Consider the following 15,000-nt stretch of genomic DNA (forward strand, 5'->3'; position numbering starts at 1 on the left):
CTTGACATCTGATCCTCATATGATGCTTCATGAATCAAAAGATCACACTTCTTAGCTGTAAAAAAACAACGTTATCTCCAGGTCTCCAATTTTTCACTAAATGCAGTATGTGTACTTATAAATTCAGCACAACTGGAGCTGATGCACAGTTTGGCATAATCAAAAATAAACATTTCAAGGATTTCAGCATCACTGTTAAATAATGAGCATTCTTGTTTCAGTACCAAATGCACTGAAATATAATTCCATCAATTCAAGTTCACGTTTTGTAAAAGTAAAGCCAAGTGGGTAGATAAAGGAGTCTATCATCACCATACCTACAAGTATTTACTATCACTGAATCTATTGAAATTCTGATATGGAGATTTCTTTCCAATGAACGATGAAATCCAATTATCATTTCACTATGAATAAGCCATATTATTCTAAAATGAGGTCACTGTGATCTTCTACTAAACCAAACAGCACATCTCCTTATTTTCTAAACAACAGAATTTGACACTGTATATTGTTTAATTTGGCCAATGGATAAAAAGAATAGTTTGAGATTTTCTTTTTATGCAATTATGATTGATATGAATGGAAATTAGGCACTTTTATTATTGGCAAATTTTCATAGTTGATAAAAAAAGCCAATATTACCAACGTACCAAAATTAGCTGATACGAGGTATCCTATGTCTCAGAGGAACTGGTTCCAGGCCATACACATTCTCACTTTACATCTCAGCCTCTCTTTTTCACTATATGTTTCTTTTATCAAAGTGAGATTGAGATCAAAAGTGAGATTGTCTAAGTTTTACATCCCTGGGGCCTGCTTTAACTCTGAATTGCCATGACATTAAAAAATGAGGTCATTGTGACCTACTTTTGGGTTGTGTAACAGTCACTATCACAGTGTCCAGCAACCAAAAAGCTATGAGATAGAAACAATATTCCACAATTTAAAAATAACTTATTAAGAACTGCATGACTGCATACGAAAGTGGGAAAATATTGCTTGATCCTAAAAACCTATACAGCTTATCTAAACAAAAAATGGCAGATAAATAAGAATGGGGGATTTGAAGTGTTAAGATATTCATACCACTTTTGATAAAGGCCTCTGTTAGTTCATAAACATCTCCAGTGTAGGCAAGGCTCCATCCTTTTTCATGCTTGATGACAATACCGCAGGAATATGGACAATGGATGACATCATCACAGCTTAGCTAAAAGACACAATAGCCAATGCCTACTGTACTGTAATATGGTTTCTAACGAGTCAAGCAGGTAGGCTAAAAGTTGAATATGTTAAACAATATGAAATATGCATCAATTCCACTATTGTTAATGCTTTCTCAAACTCCATGATACATCATGCACACAAACTGGTTTTTATTTTTCTTCAAAACTTTGTACACCAAAACATGACACACTTTTCAATAATTCAAGACACCTTTTTTACAGCTCTCTAAGGTTTTCTAATTTACACAATATTGTAATTTTCTTTTCCATTTTAAAGCAACAAAAATATGAAATTATTCAGGAATTACATTTGTATATCATAGAACAGCAAGACAAGGACCATGGATCACATCTCTCACCCAAGCAGATGTCTTCTTCAATGTATACCTGTACTTTAACCCCATCATAGTCCTGCAGGGCCACATCTCTCACCCGAGCAGATGTCTTCTTCAATGTATACCTGTACTTAAACCCCATCATAGCCCTGTAGGGCCACATCTCTCACCCGAGCAGATGTCTTCTTCAATGTATACCTTTACTTAAACCCTATCATAGCCCTGCAGGGCCACAAAACTACATGTGGATGATTTGAAAAATTGTACCCTTGTTGCTCGTGAGAAGATCTCTAAAGATTTTCCCCATATATTTCCCTATATACATGTATAAACATCTATATTCCAGTATAACAGCTGTAAATTATATTTCTATTGAAACTCTGTGGGTTGTGGTTTGGATGATCTTGAATCTACATTACGTGGAGATATTTGTATATGAATTAAGATAAATTGCATACACAGTAAAATATCTCTATCTCGAAGTCCGAGGGACCTAGAAAAAACTTCGAGATATGCAGGTGTTCGAGATATCCAAAATCCATCTTGAATATATTTTTTGAAGGAGGATATTTGAAGCATATTATGATATTCGCATTATAAACAACAACCCCGTTGTTGTTCCTTATAGTTTAATGCAAGTTGATAAATTGATATGGCGGAATTTCAAAGAAAAACATTGCGGATTTTTTAATATATATAAGTATCCCATTGAATTCACAATGTGTTAAGATGAACATGCTTGTATGCTTACTTTAAGTTTACTAATGTCTAGGCTCGACTGGGATGTAGCTATTGCGTTTGAGTGAAAGAACCTATCACGTAAGAAACAAAAACAGACAGATTTAAAAAAACAAAAACTTTTAAATGTTACTTAGATAAAACTTCGTGTTTTCTCTGTCCTAGTTTTAATGATGAAGCGTGTATCATTAAATGCATTATCGTTATTATGAGCATTACCTTCAAGCACACTTCGACAATTTTATGCGTTTTTCTAACCCACATGTTAATGATATAGCGTGTGTCATTCCAAACATCATCCCTGGAATTGGGCGTGTTAGTTCATAATTGGCGGTGGACTTGTAGTAATGTTGGAAGGCTTCACTAATCACCCAAGCTGTTGAACCATTTATTGTGACCTGTGTCTACTCGGAAAAGGCGAGCGTGGATTAGCAGTCATTAATTATAATTAGTGTAGCCGCAGGTGTGAATTTCTGACTTACGACGCCAGGTATGGTAAGCAGAGCGGAAAATTGACTGCACTTCGAGATAAACCATATGAATTTAGGGCATGGGACCTTGAAAATACTTCGACATAGGCGGGGTATTCGAGATTACCGTGTTCGAAATATCAGAAGTTTTTAAAATCATTTATATAATGAAAACGGCCGGGACCGGCGGTCGACTTCGACTCAAGCGGGGTATTCGAGATAAACCATATTCGAGATACAGATATTTTACTGTAATTCCTTACTGTAAAACTTTTTTGTTGTTTATGAAAATTTGTTTTTAGTGTACTTAAATCAGTGATTCCAATACACATGTATTATTGTAATCATCTCAAACTGGGTAAGTGTAAATGTACAGTGGTCTTTATTCCACCACAGTTATTGCAAAGATCAAAGGAATGTCGTGGTCATTATTCTGCAATATACCTTCATACATAACAAGCATTCTGAGAGTATTGCATGGCAATACATAGTCCCCTACTGGACCACAACAATATTCAAAGTTCATTATGTAGGTTATGGTAAAGTGGAAAATTGGGGAACCAGGATAGGACTGGTTGGAAATCAACTACTATTCGAGTAGAGACTAGACCAGGAAAAGACAAATTTATAATAAGGTTTAGGTCTTTAACCAAGTCAATGAACTGTGAAATGTAGGTGATCATGAATAATTTAGCTACATTGTTGTATTACTATGCTAGAAGTTTTAATGGGTGTAGTACTCTTATCTACATAAATAAGAAACTTGGATATAAACTAATATTTCATGCTATTTTTCCAAGTGCAAGGGGCATAACTTAGTGAAAAATCAACAGGCTGAGACCAAATTCAATTTTGATCCTTAACTTGTTATGGCAAAGCAGTGTACCAAATATCAATTGAAAATAAATATCTACAATAACAACAAAAAAAGTATGGAAAACTGATAAAACTGATTATTCATGCTATTTTTGAAAGTCCAAGGGCCATAACTTGTGAAAAATCAATGGACCGAGACGAAATTCAAACTTGATTTGTAACTTGTTACGGCAAAACGATGTACCAAATATCAAATAAATATCTGCAAGAACAGAGAAAAGAGTGTGGAAAATTGATCTGACGGACAGACAGACGAACGAATGGATGGAGTGCAAACCTAAAGGTCCCCTTCGACTTCATTGGTAGGGGACTAATAACAGATTATGAGAAAACCTTTACACATCTCGCTTGTACTTTGTGTTTTGCTAATACAACATTGAAGTTGATAACTGATAATTCAACTTTATAATCATAAAAAATAATCAATATCTGTTACAAAACACATTTAAGCTGTGTATATACAGCTGGAGTAAGAATGACTGAATGACTCACAAATTTTAATCCCAGAGCTTCCAGTACTGGGCTGAATGTTTCAGGATTGAAATAGTCTATGAATCTGTAAAGAGAATCAAAGAAAATCCATTTATAAACATAAAATGATTAAAATAAAATGCATGTAATAGGAAAAGTCTCTAAGTATTGACATGCTAAGAGTTCTCAGAAATGAGCGACCGAAGTTATTTTCTACCAAACTCGGAGAAATCCGTGGTTAACTTTGTATTTCTAATTTAGATCAGCCACTGCTTTAGTTCATAACATACACTGTGACCCAAAGTTTCACTCTCCTAATCTTTAGAGCTGCACTCATGATAACCCAAGTAAATATTATTTTCATTCCTTACCATCTAATTTTCTAAAATTCAGTTAATGTACTTAGACAACATAATTAAAAAGAAAATCTGATTTTAAATGATACAGAGCAAAATTGCCATAGCAACAAAACGAAAATCAATATATGCACCCAGGGGTGCATAAGCCGAGTTGCATGGGATACATTGTAAAGTCAGGAATGATGTGGGATATTTATAATTGTGAAGAACTAATTTCAGTTTTAAACTTTTCAAGTTACTGTCCAGAAAACATATTTGTCTGAAGTTTTCAATCTATTTTTGGTCACTGTGACCTCGACCTTTGACTTTTTTTCTCCAAAATCAATAGGGGCCTTGCTTTGCCGGTATCCAACAATAAAACCAAGTTCCATTTGATTCAAATTAAAAAATTTCAAGTTATTCTCCGGAAACTAATTTTTGGGGGAATTTTAAATCTATTTTCGGTCACTGTGACCTTGACCTTTGACCCATTTTCTCCAAAATCAATAGGGGTCTTCCTTACCTGGTACATATAGAATATCACACTCTAATGTTGATCTCGGACCTGGGATTGGCCCCGAGAGTTGATATCAGCCCGAGCCCTACGGGCTCGGGCCGAGATCACTCGAGGGGCAATCCCAGGTCCGAGATCAACATTAGAGTGTGATATTGTTTATATCATATACCTAAAACACAACAAGTCGATAAACATTGGATGATTAATTATGGACATCCCCTCATGTGGTCTAGAATTAACTGAACTGCTTGGCTGAGAAACCAGTCATATCTATCACTGTGTTGTTCATGTACATGCATATTCTATTAAGCAGCTCCTAGGGGCTTGCTAATTGATACTAAAATTGGAAATAAGTGAATTATTTTTATTTATTTTTTCGGATTTACCAACTCGCCCGTTTTCAATATTTCATATAATTTGTAAGAGTTGTAGAACTTTGTTTACGTGGCGTCATCGTATGAACGTCTGATGCTGCTATTTCTTTGCTAATGGGAATGTTACCTTATACTGAAGTAAGTTTTTTTTTTTTTTTTTTTTACCGTTTCCCATCTGTTTAGCATCTATAAGTCGTTGAAATACGTCGGAAGATAATGGTTCTGCTTTTCTCGTTTTATTGCCAAGTCCTCGGGATTTTAGATTTCAGAAATCGTTTTAAAACAGTTTTCTACATCAAAATTGCTGTAAATTAACATTTTATCTCCATTAGGACCGGGAATTTCTGAAAATGCTTCAGAATCACCCTCCATAATCCTCCCACTGTTTTCTGTCGCCTAGAACGTTGATTGTTTTGAAATGAGGTTAAACGTGTTATTGTTCTAAATAAACAGTTGTTACTTGGGTTACCCCCCTTTGCTTAGATACTCGCTACAATTTAGCGCAGTTTTTGAAAACGTTTTTATTTAATTTTTCTGCTTAAATTAAATTTTGTCGTGGAAGAAAGTATTATATTTGAAAAAAATTGTGTCTAACATCATTTTTTTCATGTAGTTATGTTAGATTTCAAAAGATTAAAGAAGAAATAGCCATTTGAAATTTGAGGGCGAGACAGCCCCTTGACAACGGGCCGAGACAGAGATATCTCGGCCCTTAGGGCGAGACAGCCCTACCTACTTGCAGCTGTCTCACCCTAGCCAAGATAAATGTATCAGGGCTGATACACTACTAGGTATATGATATATAACAATATCTTTAAGTATCATTTGATTTGGATTTAAACTTTCTGAGTTATCATCCGGAAACCAAATATTTCTGAAATTTTCATTCTATAGTCGGTCACTGTGACCTTGACCTTTGACATTTTTTCTCCAACATCAATAGGGTCTTCCTTACCTGGTACCCAACAACATATCAAAGTTTCATTTGATTCGGATTTAAACTTTCTGAGTTATCATCCGGAAACCAAATTTTTCTGAAATTTTCATTCTATATTCGATCACTGTGACCTTGACCTTTGACCTTTTTTCTCCAAAATCAATAGGGGTCTTCCTTACCTAGTACCCAACAATATATCAAAGTTTCATTTGATTCAGATTTAAACTTTCTGAGTTATCATCCCGAAACCAAATTTTTCTGAAATTTTCATTCTATTTTCGATCACTGTGACCTTGACCTTTGACAATTTTTCTCCAAAATCAATAGGGGTCTTCCTTACCTGGTACCCAACAATATATCAGAGTTTCATTTGATTAGATTGTAAACTTTTCGAGTTATCATCCGGAAACCAATTGTTGACGCCCAACCGCCCACCCGCTCGCATCACCAAACCAATAGCCGAGTTCAACTTCGTTGCAACTCGGCTTAAAATAGAAGACATCATATGGTACAAGTTAACACCCAATCAGTTAACACTACACAAAAAATACCAATAAAATCAAATGCACCAATCAAATTCCATTTAATTTGAATGTTTATTTACTGTCTGTGTGTATTTCCATTCTGATTTTTTTTTTTAAATCGAGATATTTTTTAAAGTAAATATTTAATGAAAATAATTGTCACTGAAACAACAAATCCACAGAAACAAACAATGCCATTATTGCCTACCTAACAATGCCATTATTGCCTATCTAACAATGCCATTATTGCCTATCTAACAATGCCATTATTGCCTATCAAACAATACCATTATTGCCGATCTAACAATGCCATTATTGCCTACCTAACAATGCCATTATTGCCAATCTAACAATGCCATTATTGCCAATCTAACAATGCCATTATTGCCTATCTAACAATGCCATTATTGCCTATCTAGCAATGCCATTATTGCCTATCTAACAATGCCATTATTGCCGATCTTTTCAGACAGTTTCTTGATTAAGCTAAATATTTTGTGTTGAAAGTGGTTCAAGTGTTGCCTAATATGAGGTACTTTTAAATATAAATAATTATTGCAGTTTTAATATCATGAGATTGTCTGAGTCTTTCCAAACATCATTTGTTGGTCAAACTTTACTCATAAACACAAGCACACCTTCCCACTCGTATTGGGGTATACTTACAGTTAAACGCGTTTGTGGAAAGCGAAATTTTGAATTCTTAAGTGTCTCTCGGATACCGAGATCTTGATTGACAATATCCAAACAACAGATAGACAAACGAAAAGCAGACAGACATACACACGGACAGGATAGGTGAAATCAATTATCGGTCCCATAATAGGTGGATGAAAAGACAGAGAGATATGGTGAAACCTGTACACCCTTAAGGGGGGGGGGGGGGGGGGGGGGGGGGGGGGGGATACTGGCAGAAAGTAAAGAAACATCATGAAAAAATAACTAAAAATGGCCATGACATTCTCAAAACTGAACAAATCTGTCTAAAATCACTAGGTGCACAGTTTTACATGGTACATAGAATTTCCACAAATTTTGGCTAAAGATAGGTGAACAGCCTCCGAAAAAATGTCCAGACAAAATGTGTCTATGGCAAAACAGACAGATGAAGTGAAACCAATAAACACTACTAAACTTCAGGGTTTCTTTGAGGGGGGGGGGGGGTGTTAATAATCATATGTATCTGCAATATTAAAATATGCATAGTTACGTGTAATACTCCTTTAGGTTGTAAAATTCTGGCACAGATTGAAGATAGAAAGCTGGCAACTTCCTGCAAGCCATCAAATATAAAGGTTGCGTCAACATGCCATGGGCTTTCCTTGCCTCGTAGCATTTCTTCAGTACATGTTGTAAACCCTGCAATCAAAATCTATTAATATATCAAGATACTAATTACAACAAAACCAGATCTGAATCTAAAACCCCAGCACCTAACTTTTTAATGAAATTTAATATCTAAGAACCAAATCTAATTATCATCAAATAGCATCACAAAGTATTCACAATGTATTCCTTTTGCTGAAATCAACTTTCAAAAAAAATCCCTGTTATCTAGCGATAATTTCTCTTCAGCAAAATATTGTTCCATCATACTTACTGCATGATGATCCAAGTGAAGATGAGAAATGAAGATCATTTTCACTTTAGCCAGCTCCGTTTCGAGATCTTTATTAAAAAAGTGAGCCATCTGGTCATAGGAGCCCCCACCACAGTCCATTATAAATGAGGTCTCCTCGCTGTAACCAGTGAAAACCAGTTTATTACATGTTTATTTTGTAATAACACATCCACACAATATAATTAGAGAACTCGTCTGTAATTTTAATAAGAAAGAGTACTATTATTAAGCATTGCAGATTCCATACTTTTAAATTTGGCAAAATCACTGAGCAGAATAAATTCATGGAAATGTAAACAAAGTACCATAAATGGTACATAATACACCCATTAGAAAGTATATAGGGTGTTTTATTAAAAGGTGTTTGAATTGTGACATTGATTAGCAAACATGGCAAAAATGCCAGGAGTTGTGGAACTTTGCAGTATCAGCCATCATCAAGCTGTGAATATGATACCATTTTTGAGTGTTATAGGGATATGACACGAAGTTGGTCACGGCATCAAATCCTATAACCTCCAACAGGCATTATAGTAGATTTGATCACGTACCAACTTCATGGCATATCCCAATAACACTTAAAAAATGATATTTCATTTCTTATATTTATTTTTCTATTTTGATTTGTGTAAAATAAGAAGGTCTTGACTTGAAAACTGTGGGAGGAGTCAGATGGACAAATTATGTACCCTCCATATAGGATTAATTTTCAAATAAAGGGGCAAACCTCCTGCAAGAAAAGTCAAAATGGATCAAAATTGTATCCTGATATATAGTGATTCACAAAGAAGCTACATAGCAAGTTTCAGCTTGATATGTGAGAGAGAAATGAAATTAGAAACAGAAAAACCCCAAATGGATGGACGGATAGACATCGCTGTACCAAGGTGAATATAACATTTGACTTTCACAAACACTGAACCAAAACTAAATTGGTAAGTTCAAAATTGATACGATTTATATTACTTTTTTGGTCATTCAATGAAAACTTGCATCTCTATTTGTCTTTGACTAGGCCATGCATTATACTTGTTAAGAAAAGGCAACTTCTAACACAATCTTCATTGTTGAATTATAGTAACATTGAACTTAATCCAAAGATGACCGATCAGGTATTGTTTCATAGACTCTGGAAGCCAGTTTTGATGTTTTAAATCATTCAATCAAATAATAAACCAATTATTGACATTTCCTGATCAATATCAAGCTTTCGTACCCTCGAAATATCACACTCAGGTTGTACAACATTGTTATCATGATTTGACAAACAATGGATCACATAAAATATCGATGGAATATACAACTGACAATACATGATATTGTTAAGGTATCATATACAACTGACAATGTATGATGTTGTTAAGGTAACATAAACAACTGACAATGTATGACATAAACAACTGACAATACATGATGTTGTTAAGGTATCATATACAACTGACAATGTATGATGTTGTTAACGTAACATAAACAACTGACAATGTATGACATAAACAACTGACAATACATGATGTTGTTAAGGTATCATATACAACTGACAATGTATGATGTTGTTAAGGTAACATAAACAACTGACAATGTATGACATAAACAACTGACAATACATGATGTTGTTAAGGTATCATATACAACTGACAATGTATGATGTTGTTAACGTAACATAACCAACTGACAATGTATGACATAAACAACTGACAATACATGATGTTGTTAAGGTATCATATACAACTGACAATGTATGATGTTGTTAAGGTAACATAAACAACTGACAATGTATGACATAAACAACTGACAATGTATGATGTTGTTAAGGTAACATAAACAACTGACAATACATGATGTTGTTAAGGTATCATATACAACTGACAATGTATGATGTTGTTAAGGTAACATATACAACTGACAATACATGATGTTGTTAAGGTAACATAAACAACTGACAATACATGATGTTGTTAAGGTATCATAAACAACTGACAACGCATGATGTTGTTAAGGTAACATATACATGTACAACTGACAATGTATGATGTTGTTAAGGTAACATAAACAACTGACAATACATGATGTTGTTAAGGTATCATAAACAACTGACAATACATGATGTTGTTAAGGTAACATAAACAACTGACAATACATGATGTTGTTAAGGTATCATATACAACTGACAATGCATGTTATTATATGATTGAATAATTCCTAGCTCTCTAATTGGCTGAGATCCAACAATGTAGAAATCATACTACGTTATGTTTACCTGCACGTGACCTTCCAGGTGAACATAAGGAATTATTTTCTCCACATAGGACCAAAAAAAGGTCGGGAACTTCCAATTTGACGCGATTTATTATACTTATTTTTGCCGTCCAATGAAATTCCGCGTTTCTCACTGGGTTCGGCTAAGATTTCAGCAGACTTACAATTAAAGCAAAGAACAATCTTGAAGGGTTTTTTAATCATATAATAAAACAATTATTGCTGTTTTTGAGGTCAATACAATGATTTAGCCACCTTCGAAGTACAATATTCACCTCGCCCTTCGGGCTCGGTGAATATTGTACTCCTCAGGTGACTAAATCATCGTATTGACCTCAAAAACAGCAATAATTGTATAATGTTGTTAAGGTAACATATACAACTGACAATACATGATGTTGTTAAGGTAACATAAACAACTGACAATACATGATGTTGTTAAGGTAACATATACAACTGACAATGTATGATGTTGTTAAGGTATCATATACAACTGACAATGTATGATGTTGTTAAGGTAACATAAACAACTGACAATGTATGATGTTGTTAAGGTAACATATACAACTGACAATGTACTATGATATTGCTATGGTGGGACAAACAACTATCAAACACTTTACCTGACTTTTACAACAATGCAAGGCTGATTTCGATTTTTAGTAATGCTGGCACCACCAGTTCCAAGAAAGATGACCTGTGGATAAGCCCGGGGATCTACAACACAAAGCAGTTCTGATTTTATTTTGTTATTCTTATATTTATCTGTTCATATGTTTAAACCCTACAGCTCTTGTAGGACCAGCATATCGAATGAAGTTAAGAAATTGCTAACTCAAGGCATCGTTAAATGGAAGCATTCATTTTACCATTTAACCAAAATCTAAAACCCAATCCAAAGATTAAAAGTACTGATGCACTTCAATATGCCAACATTAGAAAATAACGAGTCCACTACCAACCCCATGTCAAGTCATTAGTGTGATATTCTGTGTGAATAATCTTATTTCAACAGTTTACATATAATCATATAAAATTTAGGTCACACCACTTTGTAAAATAGTACAATGGACTTTCAAATATAAAAATTGGGGCAAGCAAGTAAAATTATTGAAAAATATTAATATTTGTTGGCTAAGAGTTTAAATATGAGACATTTTAATTCGTATAACATTGTTGCAGCACTATGAGACAATATTATGTACACAACAAACATGATTATTTGTATTGAAATTTGTAAGTTACTATGCTCTCAAATAAAAGAAAATTTCATCGAGGTATATGTCATTAAAAGTTAAGACTGTAATAATAGGGAATGTTATCATACCAGTTTTTGCTATGCGAGACATTTTATTTATATATTGTAATTTGGCATCAAGATCTGGTACAGATTCCAGTTTCTCATCTCCCCATTCATACTTCTGCATCTCTTCATTCATCCTTTAAAAAAGTAAACCTTTATATTCTTGTCAATGAATGTAAGATTTCATAACTGCAATGCTAAATTAATTTCATACTACATGTAATTAAACCATGCTTTCTCGTACATGTAATTACGAAGTAGAAATATATCACACAATACTAAATATATTCCAGGAAAAAGAAAATTGCACAAAAATTTCAAACAGAAATGTTAATACCTTAAATGTGCATTTCCCGGAGAGTAGAAAAATTCCATGTAGTTAGCTGCATTTACCACCTTCGGAGATAAATCTGGATCCGGGACTTTCTCCAATTTAGGAAAAATATCTTTATTTAAATGGCTGAACACTTTGTTTAAATTGTATACAAGTGGAGAAACATTGGTCTGACATTTTTCATGCAGGAGAAGGTGCTGTGTCTCTTCCCCAAATCTTGTAATGACAAAAAAAAAAATACACACCAACTAGACAGTACACAAGTAATATAATCATCATCATAACAACTCACTGTGAACAGTTCTTACATAGATTACAATAACATTGGAAGAATTCTTGACTGTTAAAGCCTTAGGAATTATTCACTGCATACAGAAACCACATTAATTTTGTATCCATGGATTACACAAATTACGATTCGGTGGAATTGTGACCCTGTGGATTAAGAGATAAATCATAAGATAGATGACATGAGGAGGGGGGGGTGTTAAGAGGTGCACTATAGACAGAGAATATCCTTCCTGCAGAACTACAGACCAAACTGACCTCTTCATGAACTGGCGATATCTTCTGCTATTCAGAATGTGACTGGTGGACATATGGACCACCATACAGGCTTGTACACTGCCACCCCTCTGGTACTTTTGAAATTGGCGGTTCTTTATTACACTTGTCAAATAGTCTTCACTCGGACAATCAATCACTGAAAACAGCAAGAAATCGAACAATATTTGAATATTGACAGTGGAGTTTTGTTCACGAGATTCATGTACTTGTTCGTGAATCTATTATTAGAAGGACTGGATAAGGGTTGAATAAAATTTCATACAAACTGAACCATAAGATTCGAGACTGGGAAGGCATACATTCTTGAACTTCAAGATATCCTCCATAATGAATACAAGATATCCTCCATAATGAATACAAGATATCCCCCATAATGAATACAAGATATCCTCCATAATGAATACTCTTCCCCCATTTCAATTTGATTTATAGGCTGTTAATCTTATTTATTCCTTAGAAATAATCATATACATTCTATAATGAAAAAATATGCTAGGGCTGGATCAATATATCGATTATCGATATACATCAGTATTTTTTAGCGATACGATAACCGATACAGCGAGTCCCGTATCGTTTGATATATTAAGAGTGGTTTTAACATATCTTACAGCGAGATTTCATGAACGAGTTAACAAATAAATTGAAAATATACGAACGAACTCTCTAAATGTCATTTGCTCCATAACTGCATATAACGCAAACATGTGTCGAAAGTGTGCGCGTGGTGACGATACCGTGGTCTCAGTTTTCAAATATTACATATCTGTAGCTTGAAAAAACCAAAGTGTAACGTTTGTGGAACAGAGGTCGTAAGCTCTGGTGGTACAGGTAATTTAACAACACATTTGCGATGACATCACAAAGCTTACTGTCAGAAAAATGGCGAGAAATCTATCGATGAATGATGTATGTAGTGATCAGAGTCGAATGTGATCTCCAGTCGCAATTTTTGTATGAAGAAATATATGAACAAATAAATGAAGTTATAATTCATTTGTGAATATTCATCTTGATAATAATTTCCTCTGCTGCATTAGACTTAGAGTGGGAGATATTGTATCAGCAATTAGGTTTGTTTAAAGCCAGAGAGTGTGAATGCCCTTGTTTTCATGTAGAGAAAAATATGTTAACAATATTGATAAATTAAAGCAAATAGATAATAATTTCCATGCACAATTGTCTTTTATGATAGATTAATTCAAATTAACACTATATGCAAATGAAACAAAAAGAATAGGTGAGGCTTTATTTTAGTTATTATTTAATCATTTTAATCCTCAAAATTAAGTGTAAATGTACTTATATTGTATCGTCAATACGTATCGCATATCATCTCTCTATATTGCAATACGTATAGTATCGAAATTTTACAAACGATACCTAGCCCTAAAATATGCATGATAGATTATATACATTCTATATTGAAGAAATATGCATGATACAATGAAGGGATAATTCATAAGTATTCTGATAGAATGAAGGGATAATTTATAAGTATTCTGATACAATGAAAGGATAATTTATAAGTATTCTGATAGAATGAAGGAATAATTTATAAGTATTCTGATAGAATGAAGGGATAATTTATAAGTATTCTGATAGAATGAAGGAATAATTTGTGATAGAATGAAGGAATAATTTGTAAGTATTCTGATAGAATGATGGGATAATTTATAAGTATTCTGATAGAATGAAGGAATAATTTGTAAGTATTCTGATAGAATGAAGGAATAATTTGTAAGTATTCTGATAGAATGAAGGGATAATTTATAAGTATTCTGATAGAATGAAGGGATAATTTATAAGTATTCTGATAGAATGAAGGAATAATTTGTGATAGAATGAAGGAATAATTTGTAAGTATTCTGATAGAATGAAGGGATAATTTATAAGTATTCTGATAGAATGAAGGAATAATTTGTAAGTATTCTGATAGAATGAAGGAATAATTTGTAAGTATTCTGATAGAATGAAGGGATAATTTATAAGTATTCTGATAGAATGAAGGAATAATTTGTAAGTATTTTGAGTAAAACATACCAAGAATGGCATCTCTCCTAAGTCTGTCGCCAGCCTGATAAATGACAAAGGAAATGTAAAGTTTTACAAG

General features: G+C 33.7%; 1 protein-coding gene across 1 annotated transcript in view; it reads right to left on the bottom strand.

Annotated features, from left to right (window-relative positions):
* The window catches only part of LOC125671167 (zinc phosphodiesterase ELAC protein 2-like), a 41,431-nt gene that overhangs the window by 7,725 nt on the left and 18,706 nt on the right, over positions 1 to 15,000 (bottom strand). The window contains exons 10-19 of the mRNA XM_048906690.2: positions 14,931 to 14,964; positions 12,867 to 13,023; positions 12,324 to 12,536; positions 12,011 to 12,123; positions 11,307 to 11,400; positions 8,407 to 8,545; positions 8,017 to 8,165; positions 4,138 to 4,201; positions 1,087 to 1,210; positions 1 to 55 (exon numbers count right to left, since the gene is read on the bottom strand). The exon at positions 1 to 55 is cut by the window's left edge and continues 24 nt beyond it. Of these exons, the coding sequence (XP_048762647.2) occupies positions 1 to 55; positions 1,087 to 1,210; positions 4,138 to 4,201; positions 8,017 to 8,165; positions 8,407 to 8,545; positions 11,307 to 11,400; positions 12,011 to 12,123; positions 12,324 to 12,536; positions 12,867 to 13,023; positions 14,931 to 14,964 (1,142 nt within the window). The remainder of the gene's footprint in view (positions 56 to 1,086; positions 1,211 to 4,137; positions 4,202 to 8,016; positions 8,166 to 8,406; positions 8,546 to 11,306; positions 11,401 to 12,010; positions 12,124 to 12,323; positions 12,537 to 12,866; positions 13,024 to 14,930; positions 14,965 to 15,000) is intronic.

This window comes from Ostrea edulis, chromosome 4 (assembly GCF_947568905.1).
Source record: "Ostrea edulis chromosome 4, xbOstEdul1.1, whole genome shotgun sequence".
Classification (NCBI taxonomy): domain Eukaryota; kingdom Metazoa; phylum Mollusca; class Bivalvia; order Ostreida; family Ostreidae; genus Ostrea; species Ostrea edulis.